The following is a 19,476-nucleotide window of genomic DNA, read 5'->3' as shown; positions in this document are numbered from 1 at the left end:
TGTCCAGCAGCTGCTGAGCCTCAAAATCCAGATTTCCAGTCTGTGGGGTGCTGAGCCCCCACACCAGCCACGTGCCCGGTCCCAGTTCAGCACCCCAGAGCGCTGGGGAGGCACCAGTTAAACCCAGTTTGAGGAGTTCGAGCACACAGAGGCGTGCAGGACGTGTCTGAGCTCACCCACCCTCACCTGGGCTGGAGCACGGCCCCATGCCAGCAGGAAAGGGACGGGGACAGGGACAGGGACAGGACAGGGACACCAGCCAGGCCCAGGCAGCCCCTCCCTCACCCCCGGCAATCAAGGCGACAACTCAGCTTCACCGTTTGCTTTTAATTTAATGGTTCTCACCAGCCCGCGCTGTAGGGAGGAGGGAAAACACGAGACCTCCCCCGGAGAGGGGAGGGGGGCCAGCGAGCACACGTGGCAATAGTGCAAGGGAGCCGTGTGTGACACAAGGACACAGCCGCCTCCCCCAAAAAACACCCCTGGGAGGCCTCTGTGGGGCCAGCACAGCCCGTGCCGTGCCCCGCACACCAGCCTGGACAAAGGCAATAAATAAAGATGTGGTGCCGCACCAAAGGCACCTTTTTTCTCTCTTTCCTTTTTTTTTTTTCTCTTTTTTTATCACTCTTTTTTTTTTTTTTTTCCCCCCACATTACAACGAGAGATGTTGGCATCACAGCATTTCCCAGCCCACGGGCTTTTTTTTTTTTTTTTTTGGCCACGTCCTGTTTCTCAGCGCTCAGGAGAGGAGGGGGCAGAGCCGTGGCCTGGGTGCCCCCCACCCCAGCACCTCCCAAAGCCCACGGGCAGCACCTTGGAGCCCTGGCCAGCACCCTGCTACATCTGCAGCTTGTTTGAGGTATATCACCCACCCCCTCCGGTACCTTGTGCAGCCCAAAAAACAGTGCAAAAAACCCCTCCCAACCCTTTCCTTTCACCGCCGCGATGAGATGAGCCTGTTTGAGAGGGGAGGACGGCAGAGAGGAGCCCCCAGCCCCTCCTCGGGGGTCGCTCTGGGGGTTTTGGTCCATTCAACGTCCCGGCTTTGACCCCGAGGCTGCCAAATAAATCCGTGGGATGTGGATCAGCAGCACCGGCAGCCCCGGGGAAGGAAGGAAGGAAGGAAGGAAAGATGGAAGGGAGGGAGGGAGGGAGGGAGGCTCAGCCCCCTCCCCAAACTGCACCGAACCCCCGGCGGGCTCAGCTCAGCTTCCCCCCGACGGTCAGAGCTCGCCGGCAGAGCTCGGTGCCGCTGTCGCAGCCCGCCAGGGACGCGCTGCTCTCCGCCAAGGGGCTGCGGCAGTGGGTGACAGTCCAGCGGCGCGGCCGCCGCCCTTCCTCCCGCTCCTCCTCCTCCTCCAGGCGCAGCAGGCTCTCGGCGGACACGCAGCCCCGCACGGCCCCGGCGCCGGGGGGAGCGCGGGAGGGCAGGTCCAGCTGGTCGAAGGACTCGGTGGACAGGATGCTGTCCTCGCTGACGGCGCTGGCCGGGCGGGCGCGGGGGCCCTGGGGCAGGGACAGCTCGCTGAAAGCCCCAAAATCTCTCGCAGGGGAGTTGCCCGGCTCGGCGCTGCCCGAGGAGAATTTGCCGTTGTGTTTGAGGATTCCTTTCCGGCGCGCCGGGAGCCCCTGGGCGGGCGGGGAGGGCGGCTCGGCAAACACGGCCCCGTCCAGGTCCAAGCTGCCCGCGTCCAGCACATCCCCGGACTCGGAGCACTCCAGGGACGAATAATACCCCGACTCCCTGGCCGAGGGCTTCTTCAGGATTCCCTTCTTGGGCACGGCCGCGGGCGCTGCTCCCGCAGTTCCCGAGGGCAGGATCCGGGAGAGCCCCGCGGGGATCCCCTCCTCATCCTCCCCCGGGGGCGGCCCGGGGCCGGGCACCTTCTGCTCGCACGAGTTCCTCTTCTTCAGGATGCCTTTGGGCCGCTTGAGGATGGACTTGGAGGGGTTCTCGGGGCCCGCGGGCACCTCCTGCAGCCCGTGCGAGACGTCGTTCTCCTTCTTGGATTTCTTGAGGGAGCGCTGCCGCTCCAGGGCCACGCCGGGGATGTGCTGCTTGAGGAAGCAGCGCACCTTGGAGCCGTTCTCCAGCAGGGGCCGCGACGAGCGCCGCAGCCACTCGGCCACCGTGGCCAGCGGGGACTCGCTCTCCCGCAGCAGCTCCTGCTCGCCCAGGGGCATCTTGTAGCCCCAGTTGACCCACCAGTGCGTGGCGATGTCCTCGATGGTGGCCCGGCGCTCGGGGTTCACCATCAGCATCCAGCGGATCAGCCCGCAGGCGTCTGGGGAAGGGACGGGGTCAGGCACAGGAGGGGACACAGGGGACACGCAGGGGGACGGGGGCGAGGGGGGTGGCCCTACCTGAGAGCTTGGTGGGCGCCCGGTAGTCGCCGCTCGTGATCTGCTTGACCAGAGTCTTGTAGTCGTGGCCATCGAAGGGCATGGTGCCGTGGACCAGGATGTAGAGGAGGACACCCAGGGACCAGCTGTCCACCTGGGAACGGGACAGAGGGGCCTGGAGGGGACGGCGGGACAGGGCTGTCCTGGTCCCCCCACCCCACCCAGGACGGCACAGCCCCAGGGAAGGGACAGAGCGTGGGGCAGGACCCCAGCACAGGCAGCAACCCCGCAGTGCCCGGGCTCGGGGTTCTGTTATCCCAAAACAGACTGGGAAAACATTCCCAGGACATTCCCCCACCCCGCGGGGAGGCACAACCCACCTCGGGGCCCTTGTAGGGCCGCCCGTTGATGATCTCGGGGGAGGCGTACAGGGGGCTGCCGCAGTAGGTCTGCAGGAGCTTGTCCTGCTGGAAAACGTTGGACAGCCCAAAATCTGCGATCTGGGGTGGGGGGAAACACAGCAGTCATCCACCAAAGTTCCCCTTTCCTAAAGTTCTCCTTTCCCAAAGTTCTGCTTCCCCAAAGTTCCCCTTTCCCAAAGTCTCCTTCCCCAAAGTTCCCCTTTCCCAAAGTCCTCCTTCCCTTCTCTCCCAAATTTCCCTTTTCCCAGGTTTCCCAAGGCTGAAATTCCCCCTGGAGCTCTCCAGGGATGGCCCTGCTCCAAACCAGGTCCTGAATCCCCTCAGGGGGCACCTCCAGCCGGGTTTTCCACCCCTCAGGCGGCTCCTGTTGCTCTCTGTCTCCCCAAAAACCTCCTCCCAGGCCCGGCAGCGGCTGCCCTGCGGGCCCGGCAGTGGGAGCAGAGTGGAAATGCGAGGCTGGAAGCACTTCCAGGCTTTCCTGCAGCTCCTTCCCAGGCTCCCCAGGCTGCAGCAGGTCCCTATCAGCGCAGGTGCTCATTATCCTCATTACAGCTGTCACCTCACACCGAGCAGGAGGTGGCCGCCAGCTCCCAATTGCAACATGAGATAAGCCCCGTTATCAGTGACCCTGTTATCCCTGGCAGAAATCCCCGCTGGGGGCCCGTGGGGCAGCTGGGGTTTCCTGGCTGGCACACAGAGAGAGAGAGAAACCAGGAAAAGAGAAAAAGCAGAACCCCCTGAGCGCTGATCTGGGGCGCCCAGACTTTGCCCTCTTATCAGCAGGCCGTTATCAGTTATGGCTTCACCAGATCTGCTCTGCCAGGCAGAGCTTTTCCTGGGAAAATAGCATTCCCGGTGCTGCCGGAGCTCTGGGAAACACGAGCCCTGAGGTGCTGTGGTCACCCCCTGTCCCCCCAGCCCCTCTGACCTTGATGTTCCCGTTGGAATCCAGCAGGATGTTCTCCAGCTTCAGGTCCCGGTGCACGATCCCGTTCTGCGGGGAAGAGCCGGGGTTAAAATTCCCGCAGGGTTCGAGGGAGGGAAGGTCCCGCAGGGCGGGAGGGAGGTCACCGCCGGTCAGGGCGCACAAACAGCGCGGGTGCGGCCCCGGGGATGGGGTGGCCCAGCCCGGGTGGCACCAGCTGGGCAGCGGGAGCAGGGCGGGGCCCGCGGCAGGTGTCACACCGCTGTCCCCGTGGTGCCGGCCCCGCCAGGGCACAGCTGCTGCTGGGCCGGGCCCGGCTGTGCCCAGCCGAGAGAGCCCCCGAGCCGGTTCGGGGTCAGGAGCCGCCCTGGCACCCCCTGCTCCCACCGAGGGATGAGGCCTTGGAGCGTCCTGCAGGGACACCCTGGGGCTGGAGGGTCCTGCCAGGGGATCACCCACAGCGCCAGCGAGGGTCCTGCCAGGGTTACGGTTATGGTTAGGGTCCTGACAGGGCACAATCCACAGCCCTAAAGAGGGTCCTGCCAGGGTTACGGTTATGGTTATGGTTAGGGTCCTGCCAGGGCACAATCCACAGCCCAGGGAGGGTCCTGCCAGGGTTACGGTTATGGTTAGGGTCCTGCCAGGGCACAATCCACAGCCCAGGGAGGGTCCTGCCAGGGTTACGGTTATGGTTATGGTTAGGGTCCTGCCAGGGCACAATCCACAGCCCAGGGAGGGTCCTGCCAGGGTTACGGTTATGGTTATGGTTAGGGTCCTGCCTGGGCACAATCCACAGCCCAGGGAGGGTCCTGCCAGGGTTACGGTTATGGTTATGGTTAGGGTCCTGCCTGGGCACAATCCACAGCCCAGGGAGGATCCTGCAAGGGCACCATTCACAGCCCCAGGGAGGGTCCTGCCAGGGTTACGGTTATGTTTAGGGTCCTGCCAGGGTACAATCCACAGCCCCAGGGAAGGTCCTGCAGCTGCACATTCCCGTGGGGAACAGCACAGGTGACCCAGGGCTTGGCTGCCAGCCCCGCGGGCAGCCCTGGGCGTCTCCGTCTGTCTGCTGGGCTGGGAGGGGAGGTGACAACTGCCAGGCCGGGTTAGTCACCCCCACACCGGGGAGGTGACAAGTGCCAGGCCGGGTTAGTCACCCCCACACCGCAGCAGGCCCTGCCAGGACCTCCCAAAAGCTGCCGGGGCACTGCCACACCCTCCAAACCAACCCTTCTGCCGGGAAAGGCGGAGAGCCACGAGCTCCTCTCACCTCCCCACGGCTCCCCGCCCGCCCTGCTGCGGGGTGGAGAACCCAGGAGCCCACCCAGGATCTCTCCCATGGGGAAATCATCGGGATGAACACTCAGGAGCACATCCAGGACCTCTCCCATGGGGAAATCATCGGGAGGAGAGCTCAGGAGTCCATCCAGCCACAAAATCATCATGAGGAGCACTCAGGCGCCCACCCAGCTGTTGTCCCGCTGGGAAACCATCATGAGGAGAGCTCAGGAGCCCACCCAGCCTCTCTCCCGCGGGGAATCCCCCGGGAATCCCGGTGCCGGCCCACCTTGTGGCAGTAGTAGACGGCGGACACGACCTGGCGGAAGAAGTGCCGCGCCTCCTGCTCGGAGAGGCGCTGCCGCTCGCTGATGTAATCGTACAGGTCCCCCCGGCTGGCGTACTCCATCACGATGACGATCTTGCTGCTGTTCTCGAACACTGCGGGGCACAGGAAAGGGTTAAAAGGGCTCCTCGGAGCTGTGGGGATTCTCGTTAGGACGCTCCTGTTAATGAGCTGGGGGAGCCTCGATTGACCCGAACGCTGCCCACCCCAATCCCAGCCCTCAGTTTTGGGATAACGGGGACCTGCAGGTCAGGGCGGGCCAGCAGAGCTGTCACCTACTGTCACCCCAGTGCCACCAGGGCTGCTGGACCAGCAGCTCTGTCACCACAGAGGCTGTGCCACCACTGAGGCTGTGCCACCACTGAGGCTGTGCCACCACCAGCTCTGTCACTACAAAGACTCTGTCACCACAGTGGCTTTGTCACCATTGGCTCTGCCACCACAGCAGCTCTGTCACCACAGAGACTGTGCCACCACTGAGGTTCTGTCACCACAGAGACTGTGCCACCACTGAGGTTCTGCCACCACTGAGGTTCTGCCACCGCAGTGACTTTGCCACCACCAGCTCTGTCACCACCAGCTCTGTCCCCGCCGAGGGGAAGGTGACAGCGCTGCCACAGCCCAGTGACCTTCCTGCCGGCTCCCACTGCTCCCAGAAAAGGCCCTGGCTGGAGCCAAGAGCCGGAGCGTTTTCTTCCTGTTTGCAGAAAGGCACCTCGGTGGTTTTTTTTCGAACCCCAGCCGCCGGTGTGAGTCAGCGCTCGCAAACACCGCGGAGGAGCTGCCAGCCCGCTCGCCTTTGTTTGGAGGACAAAAGGGCTCCGGATCGCTCAGAAGCGCCGGGAGCGGGGGCAGAGCCAGCCCGAGGAAGGGCACAGCAGCTCCCAGCCCAAGGACTCGCTGTCTGCTAAGCCGGGCCCAGCCGCGCGTTTGGGCCGAGCCCGGTTCTGGTTGGAACCTGGAGGGATTGGTGTCGGGTTTTCCCAACCCCCGCCGGCAGCAAAGCCCAGCCCTGGCCACAAAGCCGAGCCCGGCAGCGCCGGGAACTCTCCCGGAGCGCCGTGGTTTGGTTTTCCAGAGCCCCAGGGGAGGGAATGAGCATCTTCAGGACCGAGATTAAATCCTGCCTGGGGCTCGGAGCAGGTCCACGGAGATTCCAAATTCTCCGGGATGGCACAGCCACACTCAGCCTCCCTCCACAGCCCCACCGAGGCTTCCAAAATCCACATTTGGAGCCGGATTCCCCGCCTGGGAGGGAGGGGACGGGACAGGAAGGGTTATTTCTGGAGCAGGTGTTTCCCCTCGGCAGGAAAAAAAACAGCCCGGGGGCTTCTGCATTCCCTGTGAGCGACTAGGAACGGGAGCCAGGTCCTGGAAGGGAGGAGAGGACCGGGAGAAACCCACCCCAAGAGCCCCTCCCGAGGAAAGGAAAAGGACTCCTCACCTTCGTGCACGGCGATGATGTGGGGGTGGTTGAGGGAGGACATGATCTCAATCTCCCTCCGGATGTGGACCAGGTCCTGCTCATCCTTGATTTTGTCCTTCCGGATGGATTTGATGGCCACCTGTGGGTGAGCACAGAAGGGGCTGTGAGTTCCCAAAGGAAAGAATTCCTCCCTCCCCCGTTTTTGGGAAGGGGCTCCCAAACAAGATCTGAGCCGTATCCACCAGCTGAGCAGCACAGCTCCATGGAAACAGCTCCCAGAAAAGCCAATTTGATCCATGTGGGGTTTATCCTCCCCAGGTCCTGCCGCTGCACGCGAGGGAGAAGCTCACCCCTGTGACAGCTCCTCATTTTGGGGGCTCCCCGAGCCTCCTCCCAGGCAGCACAGCCCTGATTTTGGGGGGCCCGAGCCTCCCCCATCAGGAAGCACAGCCCTGCTCCTGATTTTTGGGGCCCTGAGCCTCATCTTGCAGGCAGCACAACCCTGCTCCTGATTTTCGGGGGCTCCTGGAGCCTCCTCCCGGGTAGCCTTGATTTTTGGGGCTCCCCAAGACTCCCCCATGAGGAAGCACAGCCACACTCCTCATTTTTTTGGGGCTCCCCGAGCCTCCTCCTGCAGGTAGCTCAACCCTGCTCCCAATTTTTGGGGTTCCCTGAGCCTCGTCCTGCAGGTAGCTCAACCCTGCTCCCAATTTTTGGGGTTCCCCGAGCCTCGTCCTGCAGGTAGCTCAACCCTGCTCCCAATTTTTGGGGTTCCCTGAGCCTCGTCCTGCAGGTAGCTCAACCCTGCTCCCAATTTTTGGGGTTCCCCGAGCCTCGTCCTGCAGGTAGCTCAACCCTGCTCCCAATTTTTGGGGTTCCCCGAGCCTCCTCCTGCAGGTAGCTCAACCCTGCTCCCAATTTTTGGGGTTCCCTGAGCCTCGTCCTGCAGGTAGCTCAACCCTGCTCCCAATTTTTGGGGTTCCCTGAGCCTCGTCCTGCAGGTAGCTCAACCCTGCTCCCAATTTTTGGGGTTCCCTGAGCCTCGTCCTGCAGGTAGCTCAACCCTGCTCCCAATTTTTGGGGTTCCCTGAGCCTCGTCCTGCAGGTAGCTCAACCCTGCTCCCAATTTTTGGGGTTCCCTGAGCCTCGTCCTGCAGGTAGCACAGCTCCGCTCATGAATTTTGGGGGTTCCTCGAGCCTCCTCCCAGGTAGCACAGCCCCAACTCCTCATTTTTAGGGCTCCCCCAGATTTCCCTATCAAGAAGCACAGCCCTGCTCCCGATTTTTGGGGCTTCCCACGACTCCCGGTTTTTGGGCTTTGCCGGGACCGTGTCCCGCCGCTGGAGCGCGGCCAGGCGCAGGAATGTGCCCCGCACACATGACTCAGGAGATAACCACCACCACCACCACAACAGCCAACTCCTGGGGTCAGGAAAAGTGAATAAAAACCCAAAAATAAACCCCACGCCTCGGGTTTTGTTTGCCTCTCAAATGCTTTATTTCCAGGAGTGAGAGCAAGTTGGGATGAAGAAGCAGAACGGGCTGGGAGAGCCGGAGTTTTCCAGGGAGTTTTCCTTCGCGTTTTCGAGTTTTCCTCCTCGACCGGGAGGAGATTGAAAAGGGAGGAGAAAAAGAGGAGTAAGAATAGACGCCTTCTAATCCCCTTTCAAAGGGGCTGCGGGCACACAATGCGCTCCCAGGGCTGAATTTACAACTGAATCCAGCAGAACCTTTCCTTTTATTCTTTTTGGTTTTTCTTCTTCTTTCCCCCTCCCAGACAAGAATGCGGAACAGTTTTAATCCCGTCAAGGGACCCTCGCTCCGGTCTCCCAGCAACGGGGAGAGGGGCCAGGGACCCCCGGCGGCCGCGGCTGCCGGCACAGGGGGGGTGTGGGAGGGATGGGAGGGATGCTCAGCCCCGTGGCCCGGGGCTTTAGGGGCCTTGGAAGCCCGGCTGCCCAAAGCCCGGACCAGCAGGCAGCAAAGTTTGCCTAAGCCAGGCCTGGGGGACCCACGGGAGGCAGCAGGAGCTGAAGCAGAGAGAGAAAAAAAACCTCTGAAAGGGGGCTCAGGCGGGCACCTGAAGTCCCTTTTTGGCCCCAAATCCCATTTCTGCGGCCCCAAATCCCATTTTTTGCGGCACTGAACACAGTGCCAGCAAAGTTTTGCTAAGCCAGGCCTGGGACACCCACAGGAGGCAGCAGGAGCTGAACCAGTGAGATCTCAACAGGGAGAATTTGGGCTCAGGTGGGCACATGAAGTTGCTTTTTTTGGCCCCCGAATCCCATTCTTGTGGCCCCCAATCCCATTTTCGTGCCCCAAACCCCCAGTTTCATGGTTCCGAATCCTATTTTCGTGGCACTGAGCCACCTCAGGCAGCACCAGCCAGGGCAGGAATCGCTCCTGGAGGATCCAGCACGCGTGGGAGCAAACGGACTCTGGCCAGGAGGAGTTCAATAACCCCGGCCCAAGTTTCTGGATAAAGCAATACTGAAAGCGTTGAAACGTTTCTGGGAAGCCCAGCCAGCTTTTCATTCTCCTGACCTTTGTTTGGCAGGTTAAATTTTAACAATTTGTTTATTTCTCTCTGCTGCCACAGTTACCTGAGCCTTGCCGAGCCAGCCAGGCTCCCAAATTCCTGCTGCCCCCTGCAAAGCCTGACACCCAGCCCAGCAGCCTCAGCATCTTCAGGCCAAAAATTCTGAGCGTTTTTGAGCATTTCCTTGCCTCCCCAGAGGGTCACAGCCCCCAAAATTTCTGAGCCAGGGCTGCGGGTTACACCACAATCCGTAAAAAGATGAAGCAGCTGCAGGAGATGCCCCTGGATTTTCTCCCTGATCCCAAAATCCGTGACCTCCAGGCAGATTGGAGCCGTCCCATCCTCTCCCAGGGGTGCCAAGCTGCAGCTTTGTTCCCAAGTTTTCCCTTCCCGAGAGGGATGGGAGCAGAGAGAGATGGAGAAAGCCACCCTGGGGTTGGGGACAGCAGCCTCAGGGACAGGCAGCGAGTGCCACAGCCCCTCCAGGAGATTCCCCGGCAGGAAAACAGCCAAAAAATCCCACTGCAGCCTCCGCCCGGGAGCTCAGGAGTGATTTCCAAGTCAAAAAAAAGGCTTTGAATTACAACTTTTTTGGGGGGGCAGAACAGGTATTTTCAGCAGCTGCTGAAAGATGCATGAGGCCACAACCCCGGGCGGAGCTTCAGGAGTTGTTCCAGGCCGCGAGGGCAGCGTTTGGTGCTCCGTGAAAAACGATTTAAATCGGGTTTTTTTTTCCCCCGTGAACAGAGCAGGAGATCAAAAGAGGCCCTGGAATATTCCGGGTGCTGCCTCCTCCTGATGCCACCCCTGAAACGGGATTTGTGACACCGAAATGGGGTTTGTGACACCGAAATCCTCGGGGTGTGTTTGGTTTGGCTGCAGGCCAGGGATGGGGAGCCAGGCTGGGAGGAAAAGAGAGAGCCCGGAGGCTGCCCTGCAAACAGGTGGGGGAAAAAAAGAAAACAACGGGGAGGGGGAAAAAAGGGAAAGGAAAAAAACAAAAGGGAAAGGAAAAAAACAAAAGGGAAAGGAAAAAAACAAAAGGGAAAGGAAAAAAACAAAAGGGAAAGGAAAAAAACAAAAGGGAAAGGAAAAAAACAAAAGGGAAAGGAAAAAAACAAAAGGGAAAGGAAAAAAAACAAAAGGGAAAGAAGGAATAAAAAGGGAAGAAAAAAAGAAGGAAAAAAGGGAGGGGAAGGGAAAAAGTGAAGATACAAAAGGGGAATCAGGAAAGAAAAATAAAAAAAAAAGGAGGAAAGAAAAAAAAAAAAGAGGAAAGGAAAAAAAAAGGGAAGGGGAGAAAAAAGGGAAGGGGAAACAACCAGCAACTCCCTCCCCACTGATATTGCCGGGATTTTTGTAAGGATTGGGAAAGGCACTCAGCAGGAGCAGCACTCCAGATAAAGAATTTCTAACAAGAAAAAAAAAAAAAAAAAAAACAAAACAAAGAGGATTTTCCCCCAGACAAATAATTCATGGAAGTCCCAAAACATCCTCCAGCTGCAGGAGCCTGGAATTTCCTGTCACCTTCCCACCGAATCAGCCCTCTCTGAGCGCAGGTATTTTAAAATTCAGAGAGAGAGGAAGGAGAAATCCGGGCGGTAAAACGAGATGGTTCCAGAGCCCAGCGCCTCCGTCAGAGGCAATTCCCGACCCGCCCGAGGCCAAATCCCGGCCGATGGAGCAGCTCCAGCTTTTCAGCCCCAGCCGGTGCCGTGGGATCCCCCCGATCCGTCCCTGCCCTCACCGCCCCGCGGCTCTGGGAAGTGATAAAAACCACTTCAGGGACGGAGCGAACAAGAGCCGAGCTCGGGATAAACCTCCGGATTAAACAGGCCCGGAAATGCTGAAGGAATTTGTGGGAAGGAGAGGAGGGAGATTTGTGGGGTTTGGAGGCTCCCGTTCCTTCCAGCAGGCCGGGGAGGTGCTGCTGAGCGCAGCCTTGGGATTTCTGCCGCCTTCATTGAGGGCTCCGTGCCTTCAATTCGCATGAAATTCAAATTTCTGCCATGCTGGAGCCCCGAGGGGCTCCCGCGGAGAATCCGGGCAGAGAAATGAGATTTCCGAGCTGCAGGTGCGGGCAGGAGAAATGCGGGTTTTCCTCTCCCGTGCCGAGGGGAGGGATCCCGGCAGCTCTGTGGGTGGGAGCCGCATTTCCAGGCCCTGATTATGCAGCAATGCCGCGGCTCGGATGGGCCGCTGGAAAGGGCAGAGCTGCCTTCGGATCTGATTTCACCGAGATTACACAAGGGAACCTCGCGGATTCGCGGCTCTTCTCCCCCCGCGGCGTGTCCCCTCTGCGATGTGGCTGATCCCATCTCACGCCCTGGCAGGGCCAGTCCTGCCACTCGCAGCTCACCCCCGGCCTCCCCGGGGGCTTCTTGTGTCCCTGCCACCCCTCGAGGCCGGGAATCACGTCCGAGGTTGAATCCTTGCAGGTTCCCACAGGACTGAGCAGCGCCCGGCGTTCCCGGGGCGGGGGGCTCAATCCCCTTTTCCCCGTGGAAAGCTGAGCCGGGCTGAGCCAGAGCCGCTTTCCCCGGCGGGCTGGGCTGGGGTGAGTCAGGATTTTGGAGAGCTCTGGGTGCCCCACACCGTGTGAAAACCAACCCAGCCCTCACCCGGGGTGAGAGGAAGGGAAAAACCCTTCAGACTCGAGTGCGCTGTTTGCTTTGGCGCCCGCGTCCCCGCCCGCTCCTTCCCCCAGGAAACGCGACCGCGGTCAAGTGGGGCGAGAGGAGCCGCAGCCCCACGGGAGAAGAGGCCCGAGACCCCTCCGGGCCGCCCCCGGCCCCGCCGAGCCCCCGCCTGCCCCACGGGGCCCGGGGGGGGCCGCACCGAGCCGGTACCGGCCGCGGAGAGCCGGCGGATGAGACGCTCGGAGCCGGGGATGCTCGGGGGGTCCGTGAGGATGCTCCGGGCGCGGGTTGGAGCGGGGAGAACCCGCGGGGGAGACACCGGGAGCAGCTCAGAGGGCGCCGGAACACGGCGGGCATGCAGCAGGGACAGCGAGGGACACACCGGACCGGGGGGATGCAGCGGGGACACGGAGGGACACACCGGACCGGGGGATGTACCGAGGACACACCGAACCGGGGGATGCACCGGGGACACACCGGACCGGGGGGGATGCACCGAGGACACACCGGACCGGGGGGATGCACCGAGGACACACCGGACCGGGGGGATGCACCGAGGACACACCGGACCGGGGGGATGCACCGAGGACACACCGGACCGGGGGATGCACCGGGGACACACCGGACCGGGGGATGCACCGGGGACACACCGGACCGGGGGATGCACCGAGGACACACCAGACCGGGGGGATGCACCGAGGACACACCGGACCGGGGGGATGCACCGAGGACACACCGAACCGGGGGATGCACCGGGGACACACCGGACCGGGGGGATGCACCGGGGACGCCGAACAGGCACCGGGGACGGCGGATGTCCCTCCAGGGAGATCCTTACCAGCTTCCCGGAGCGCTCCCGGGCTTTCTTCACCTTCCCGTAGGTGCCTTTGCCCAACGTTTCCAGGAACTCGTAGCGATGCTTGAGGTTGTGCTTGTGGTGGTGCCGTTTCACCGCCTGCTTCTTCATCAGCGGCCGCGGCGATTTGATCAGCCCCTCGGCCAGCGAGGCGGCCAGAGCAGAACCGGTACCGGGGCAGGTTCCGGGCCCCGCCGCCCGCTCCATGCCGCTCCCGGCTCCGGCTCCGCCGCCGCCCGGCTCGTCCCGGCCCGTCCCGGCCGATAAATGCGGCGGCTCCGGCGGCCGCGCCCCCCCGAGCCCATTGGCGGCTGCCGGGGCCGCCCCGCCCGGGGCCGGGACCGGGGATGGGGACCGGGGATGGGGATGGGGGGCCTGGGAATGGGGGACCGGGACCAGGGAAGGGAGAGCCGGGCCCCAGGGAGACCCCACGGGCAGCGCTGGAAGTGGGGAACCCACGGAGAGGGGTTGGGGGGAGACCTGGCGAGCAGCAGGCTGGGGGCACCCAAAAATTTGGGGTAAAGGAGGGGGCGTGGAGAGGGGGGGCAGAGGGAATTTGGGACAAGGGAGAGGGGCAGGGGACAAAGGGGGGCACGGGCGTGTTTCCAGGCTGGAGGGACATGGGGATTTTCCAGGGGATGCTGCAAGGAGAGGCTTTCACCCAAAGGCTGGGAAGAGGAGCAGGCCCAGAGCTCTGGGAAGGTCAGAGGGGCTTTGGAGAAGAGCCTGGAGTGCCAGGATGGGGGGAATGATCCACAGTGACTGAGGGCAGGGTTAGACATCGGGATATCGGGGTGAAATTCCTCCCATGACGGGACTGAGGCCCTGGCACAGCTGTGGCTGCCCCTGGATCCCTGGAATGTCCAAGGCCAGGCTGGATGGGGCTTGGAGCAGCCTGGGACAGTGGAAGGTGTCCCTGCCATGACAGGGGTGGCTCTGGGTGATGTTTAAGGTTCCTTCTGACCCAAACCATCCCATAATCCCATAACGTGGAGCGAGTTCCGTAACGTCCCACACCAGTGGCAGAGGGACACGCACAGCCAGATGTGATTTGCTGCAAGGAGTCCCAATGCACCCAAATCCAGGAAAAAAAACACCATTTAGGGAAAAATCGGAGAGGAGAGACCTGGGCGAGTGCAGCCCTGTTCCCACTCCCCACAGGGCCACCGTTTGCCCTCCTGGACACACAGCCCGGGAGGGAGGGATGGTTCCCTGGAGCCCGGGGGGGGAAACGGCTGCTGAGGCTCCTCGGGGCCATTCCCGGCTCCCTCAGCAGCACCTTCTCCCCGTGTGGTCTCCCTGCGGTAAAATCCTCCCTCGGAGACGTTAGAAGAATGCAATTCTTTCCCGGAGCAGCCAAAACTAAAGGGGTTTGCCCAGCCCTGGCGTGTGTGTGTGAGTGAGGACAGCGCGGATTGATGGCACAGGGAGATAACTGCGGCATTACTCACCCAGACCTGGATTTTCCCACCGCTCCCGGCGGCGTCTGGCAGAGCAGGGGGGTCCCAAACCCCTGCCAGGGATGATTTAATCCAGCGGAGGTGACACAGAGGTGAGGCAGGACGGAGCTCTCGGCTCCTCGAGGCTGTGTCTGGGTGTCCGGGATGACCAGGGTGGGTGGCACCGTCCCCCTGGCTGGTTTTGTCACCAGGGTGAGGTTGCAGAGTGACCTTTCGAGAGCAGATGTCCCTCAGGGAAGGTGGAACCACAAGTGACAGACCCAGCCTGGCCCCAAACCGCTCCCCACGGCTGTCACCTGTCCCAGGACGGTGCCACAAACATTGAATGTCATTTTGATACAACTGGGCCACTCGCCGTGGCTGTGACCATTACCTGCCCTGTCCCACAGACGTTAAATGTCATTTAGGTACAACTGGGCCACTCTCCATGGCTGTCACCTGTCCCAGGACAGTCCCACACACAACAAATGTCATTTTGGTACAACTGGGCCACTCTCCATGGCTGTCACCTGTCCCAGGACAGTCCCACACACAACAAATGTCATTTAGGTACAACTGGGCCACTCTCCATGGCTGTCACCTGTCCCAGGACAGTCCCACACACACTAAATGTCATTTAGGTACAACTGGGCCACTCTCCATGGTGTCACCTGTCCCAGGACAGTCCCACAGACGTTAAATGTCATTTAGGTACAACTGGGCCACTCTCCATGGTGTCACCTGTCCCAGGACAGTCCCACACACACTAAATGTCATTTTGGTACAACTGGGCCACTCTCCATGGTGTCACCTGTCCCAGCGCGGTGCCCCACACACTAAATGTCATTTTAATACAATGAAGACACACAGGACCCTTCCCCTGCCGCTGTCACTGGTTTTTACGGGCAGTGGCCACGTGGCACCCGCGTTCCTCGAAGGGATCAGCAGCTCCAGGCTGCTCCTTCCCTCCTCCAGCCTCTCCCCGAGCTGAACAGAGCGGGCACAAATCTCTCTGCTCCGCTTTAAAATCAGCCCGGGCCACCCGAAGACGATCCCGGGCTGCAGCACTTGCGATAACGAATCGCGATAATAATAACGGATTGCGATCGAGAGCGGCGATAATGAGCGGCGCTAATGAATCGCGGTAATGAATTATTTACCGAGCGGCGGCGAGGAGCCGTTTCCACGGGCCGTGGGGAAGATAAACAAGGCGGAGAAGGAGGAGCCCGGACTGCCGCAATTCCAGAGGCAAAGCAAACAGGATCCTGTCCGGGCACGGCCCAGGGCAGGGAAGGCTCAAACCTCCCTGGCTGCGGGGAACAAAGGGATTGCACCGGCCTGGGGCGGGAAAATGTCGCTGTCCTTGTCGCTGACGTTGTCACTGTCATTGTCGCTTGTAGTAATGCACCCCACACACCCAGCAGGTGTTTGTTGCCCTGATTCTTCAGCCTTCTGATGTTATTCACATATTTCTATTGGAGATTCTCATAAATGAAGTAGATTGTTCTCATTTCTCTCTGTGATGGGCTGCTGGGTTGACCGCTGGGCTCAGAGGGGTGTTCCTCTCATCTCCCAACCCTTGGTCAAATCCCAAACCCTCTTTAGACCCCAAATCATAATAAACGTTCTCTGCTCACCCCTCGACCTGAGTGAGTGTGGTTCTCTCGTGTCCCTAACAGCCACAGGTGTTTCCATGTAGGGGAAGTTTAAGGCTCACCCCTTAAGGTGAAGAGCCCAGATTCTCAGGGCCGAGAGAGAAGCATCTCCTGGATCTTGTCACCGCTCTTCAAACCCTGGGTCCCTCTCTGTCGGCCGTTAGCCAGGTTATCCCTCCTAAAACATTCAGGATTTCAGAAGGAGCACCAAAGGAGGTAAAGGCTTTTTCGAGATGTCTTAGCGAGGTGTCTGAGGTCTCCTCGCGGTTTGTCATTTGTTTTCTGCGGCGTTTTGTTACTTTGCTGTTTTTTCTCTGTCAAACCTTCTGATTTACAAAACATCTTCGAGGAGCGGTGTCGCTAATTATTACAGCCACATTTCTGCAGGGCTGGGCCCTCAGAGAGTGGGGCAAACCCACAGTCGCTGTCATTGTCCCTGTCACTGTCACTGTCCCCCGGAGCTCTGTCCCGGAGCTGTGGGACCTTTCCCAGCTCATCCCTCCCCATCCCAAAAAAGTGCTGGAGCTCCAGGCACGTGTTTGATGTCCCTGTGGATTCCGCAGGATGCTTTTCCTGAGGTTTCCCCCCCGCCGTGGAAAGCCGCTTTTCTTTCTGTCTCCGCCGGATAAATTCCTCTCAGCCGTTCCGTGGAGGGCGGGAGGCTGAGGGATGTTTGTTCCAAAGGCTCAGGAAGCCTTTCCCATTTTCATGGAAATGCCAAGGGACGCGCGGAGCGGAGCCCGCTGGAATCCGCTGATAAGGATCCTTCCATTGTGGCAGCACCCACGGCTTTCTCCGCTGGGAAAACCCACCGAAATTCCCCTGGAAATCCCAAACCGGGCTTGTCCCGCGGCCCCAGTGCGTGTCCACTAAACCCAGCCTGAAATCCAGCCAGGAATTTGGCTCCACGTCAGGGAAACCTGCCCCGAGCTCAGCTCGGTGCTTGGTCACAGCCAGAGCTCTGTCTGCTCTCAGGCTCCGAAATGAGCGTTAATTAATTTATTACATTCAAATAAATCCTACAGCGTTATCCTGGCTCCGCAAATATCCAAGTCCTGGCCAAAAGCTGTGGCTCTGCCTTGGGATTCGGTGGCCACAGGCACTGTTTGTGGATTGGGAAAGGAATAAACATCACCAAAGAGTTTTTTGGTTTTTTTTTTTCTCGCGGCAGGGAGACCTCCCACAGGGAAAGGAGTCATTAAAATGCCAGAGACAAGAAGAAGTTTAATGCTGGCTCCGCGTGGCCCTGCAGCCCCGACATTCCTCACCTGCTGCCAGAATCCTCAGGCAGGTGTGAAACCCATTTTCCCTCTGGAACTTCCCGGGGGAAGCTGCGATCGCTCTGATCCTCCCCATCCATCAGCGGGAGAAGGGAAACTCATCAGCGCCAACGGGAGCCTTTGGAAAAGTCATTGATGGCCTTTCACAGATGGTGGGAGCAGCAGAGGCCACCCCGCAGCCCAGGAGCGCAGCTGGGGGTTCCATCTGTCCATCCATCCATCATCCATCCATCCATGGATCCATCCATCCATTCCTTCATCTTTCCCCCATCCATCCATCCATCCATCCATTCCTTCATCTTTCCCCCATCCATCCATCCATCCATCCATCCATTCCTTCATCTTTCCCCCATCCATCCATCCATCCATCCATCCATCCATGGATCCATCACCCATCCATCCATCTATCCATGGATCCCTCCATCCTAATTTTCCCATTACACCACTCCTTCAAGGCTCCCTTTACCCCAAATCCACCCCCCAGCTGTCCCTGTCACCCTCCCGGGCACTGGGGGTGTCACAGCATGTGGGGCTGCACAAACCCCGAAGCGTTCAGAAGAAAAAAAAAGCAAAATTCCCCTCCAAAAAAACCCCAAAAAAACAAAAAAACCCCCCAAAACCGGAAGAGCTGAAGCTTCTATTTTGTGAGCAGGAAGCGTCTGTGTCTCAGGACGGTGACTCCACATCCTCCCCAATGCCAGCAGACGTCACAGGGACGGGAAAAGCTGGGGGTGACTCCACTGCTGGTGACCCCACAGGGTTGGGGACATCCCAGGGATGAGGATGGCAAGGACAGAGCTGCTTCCCGGAGTTCTCGGCTCTTCCAGAGCGGAATTCCCGGCTGAAGCTGGAACAGCTCTCACACAACTCGGGCTCATTTTGGGAACCGTCACCCACAAAGGGCAGAGCTGACCCCAAAAAAGCAGCGCTGACCCCAAAAAATATCCCCAGCAGCCAGGGGCAGCCCAGGGCAAGGTGCAAGAATCATCTCTGCTCGGCCACCGGATCCTTTGGAGGCCGTTCCTTGAGGAAGTTTCCTGTTTGTGCAGACAAAGCCTGCTCGGGGGCGATAAACGGTGATTTTTGGCAGCGGGGCCAGCTCAGCCCTCGGCCTCTGTGTCGGGGCTGAAAAGCCTCTCAGGAACTCCGAGCACGGGGAGTTCAGGCGAGGACACGGCCGGGGCCGCTCCGGGATTCTTTTTGTCGCTGGGAAACTCCAAAGGCTCGGCTGGGTTGGCATAAAGGCGCTCGGGCACGGAGGGTGCGGGGGCTGCCTGGGGCAGAGGGACCGGCCCAGGGATTCCTGCAGCTCCCCAGGGACAGGAGGACCTGGCTGGTGACAAACCCAACACTGATCCAGGGAAAGGAGCTCTCTCATCCCGAGGGATTCACTGCAGAGCTCGTGGGACCCAGCCCCGGAGACATTTCCTGGACTGGCCCTGGGCAGCAGCACCAGGAACTCTTCGGTCCCAAATCCAGCTCCATCCCAGCTCCCGGGAGGTGTCTGGGCTCCACGGGGATGTCTTTCCACGGGGATAAAATTCTGGAGGAGACGCGCAGCACACAAAATATCTGTTGGACTTTGCAGCACCTAAAATGGGATTTTAGAACCGCCCTGGTCCAGCAGCCCCCGGCCGGGGCAGCCCAGGTCAGCGGGAGCGCTGCCGGAGGCGCCGCTCCGGCCGCAGCTCAGCCCGGGGATGCCATCTGCTGTTCACAGCTCCGGGAAGAGACCTGCGGCTCGCCCAGCCCAGAAACAAACCGCCCCAAAGCGCTTAAACAACGCAAAAACCGCTCTGCAGGCGCAGCCAGCAGCGCCGGACCCACCCGAAACTCGGCTCAGGTCACCTGGAGGGCGGGCACAGCCCCGCTGTGACAAAACCCGGGAGGTTGTGTCCTGCGGGATCCCATTTCCCGGCAGGAGCATCCCGGGGAAGGGAGGGCAGGACGGAGGCGAAGCCTTGAGGGAGGTGGATGCTGCTCTCACCCTCCGGATTCTGCTGGGGAAAAATCCACCCCGGAGCCAGCGGCAGCTGCAGGGATGTCCCAGGAATCCTGTTGGGAGCTTGGGGCTCATCCAGAGGGAGAGACCTGCAGCTGCTTTTCCCCCAGAGCTGCTCCTTTCCCCCTCTCTGAGAGCTCGGGACACTCCCAGCTCTGATCCTGTCGCTGTCACCTCTCCAGTAAATCCTCCCGCGGGTTCATTCCCGGGACGCTGCTCTGTCCAGCCCTCCCTCCGGGATTCCTGGAGGCCGAAAGGGAAGGATCGGCTCCCGCTGTGCTGCAGCCACACAAAGGATCCCTCCTCCTCCTGCTCTAGCTGAACAA

At 60.4% G+C, this 19,476-nt stretch overlaps 1 protein-coding gene across 1 annotated transcript; it reads right to left on the bottom strand.

Moving 5' to 3' along the window:
• Positions 1-312: 312 nt before the first annotated feature.
• On the bottom strand, positions 313-13,022 carry NUAK2 (NUAK family kinase 2). The gene is made up of 7 exons (XM_066203968.1): positions 12,757-13,022; positions 6,759-6,879; positions 5,258-5,409; positions 3,694-3,759; positions 2,724-2,843; positions 2,365-2,497; positions 313-2,285 (listed from the first exon to the last, which is right to left on the bottom strand). The coding sequence occupies exons 1-7, from the start codon at positions 12,979-12,981 to the stop codon at positions 1,201-1,203; spliced, it is 1,902 nt and encodes a 633-aa protein (XP_066060065.1). The 5' UTR covers positions 12,982-13,022; the 3' UTR covers positions 313-1,200.
• Between the last annotated feature and the right edge of the window lie 6,454 nt (positions 13,023-19,476).

The sequence above is a fragment of the Chamaea fasciata genome, unplaced genomic scaffold (genome assembly GCF_029207755.1).
Source record: "Chamaea fasciata isolate MVZ Bird 193981 ecotype frontalis unplaced genomic scaffold, bChaFas1.0.hap1 SCAF_25, whole genome shotgun sequence".
NCBI classification, from domain to species: domain Eukaryota; kingdom Metazoa; phylum Chordata; class Aves; order Passeriformes; family Sylviidae; genus Chamaea; species Chamaea fasciata.
Note: the sequence above shows the minus strand (reverse complement) of the source record. Positions and strands in the feature narration are given on the sequence as shown.

Excerpts from the sequence above, each read along its gene's own strand:
- NUAK2 (XM_066203968.1), bottom strand. The coding sequence starts at position 12,981 with ATGGAGCGGGCGGCGGGGCCCGGAACCTGCCCCGGTACCGGTTCTGCT. Across the intron at positions 2,498-2,723 it reads GGCCCTACAAGGGCCCCGAG|GTGGACAGCTGGTCCCTGGG; the intron begins GTGGGTTGTGCC and ends TCCCGTTCCCAG. Across the intron at positions 2,286-2,364 it reads GGCGCCCACCAAGCTCTCAG|ACGCCTGCGGGCTGATCCGC; the intron begins GTAGGGCCACCC and ends TCCCTTCCCCAG.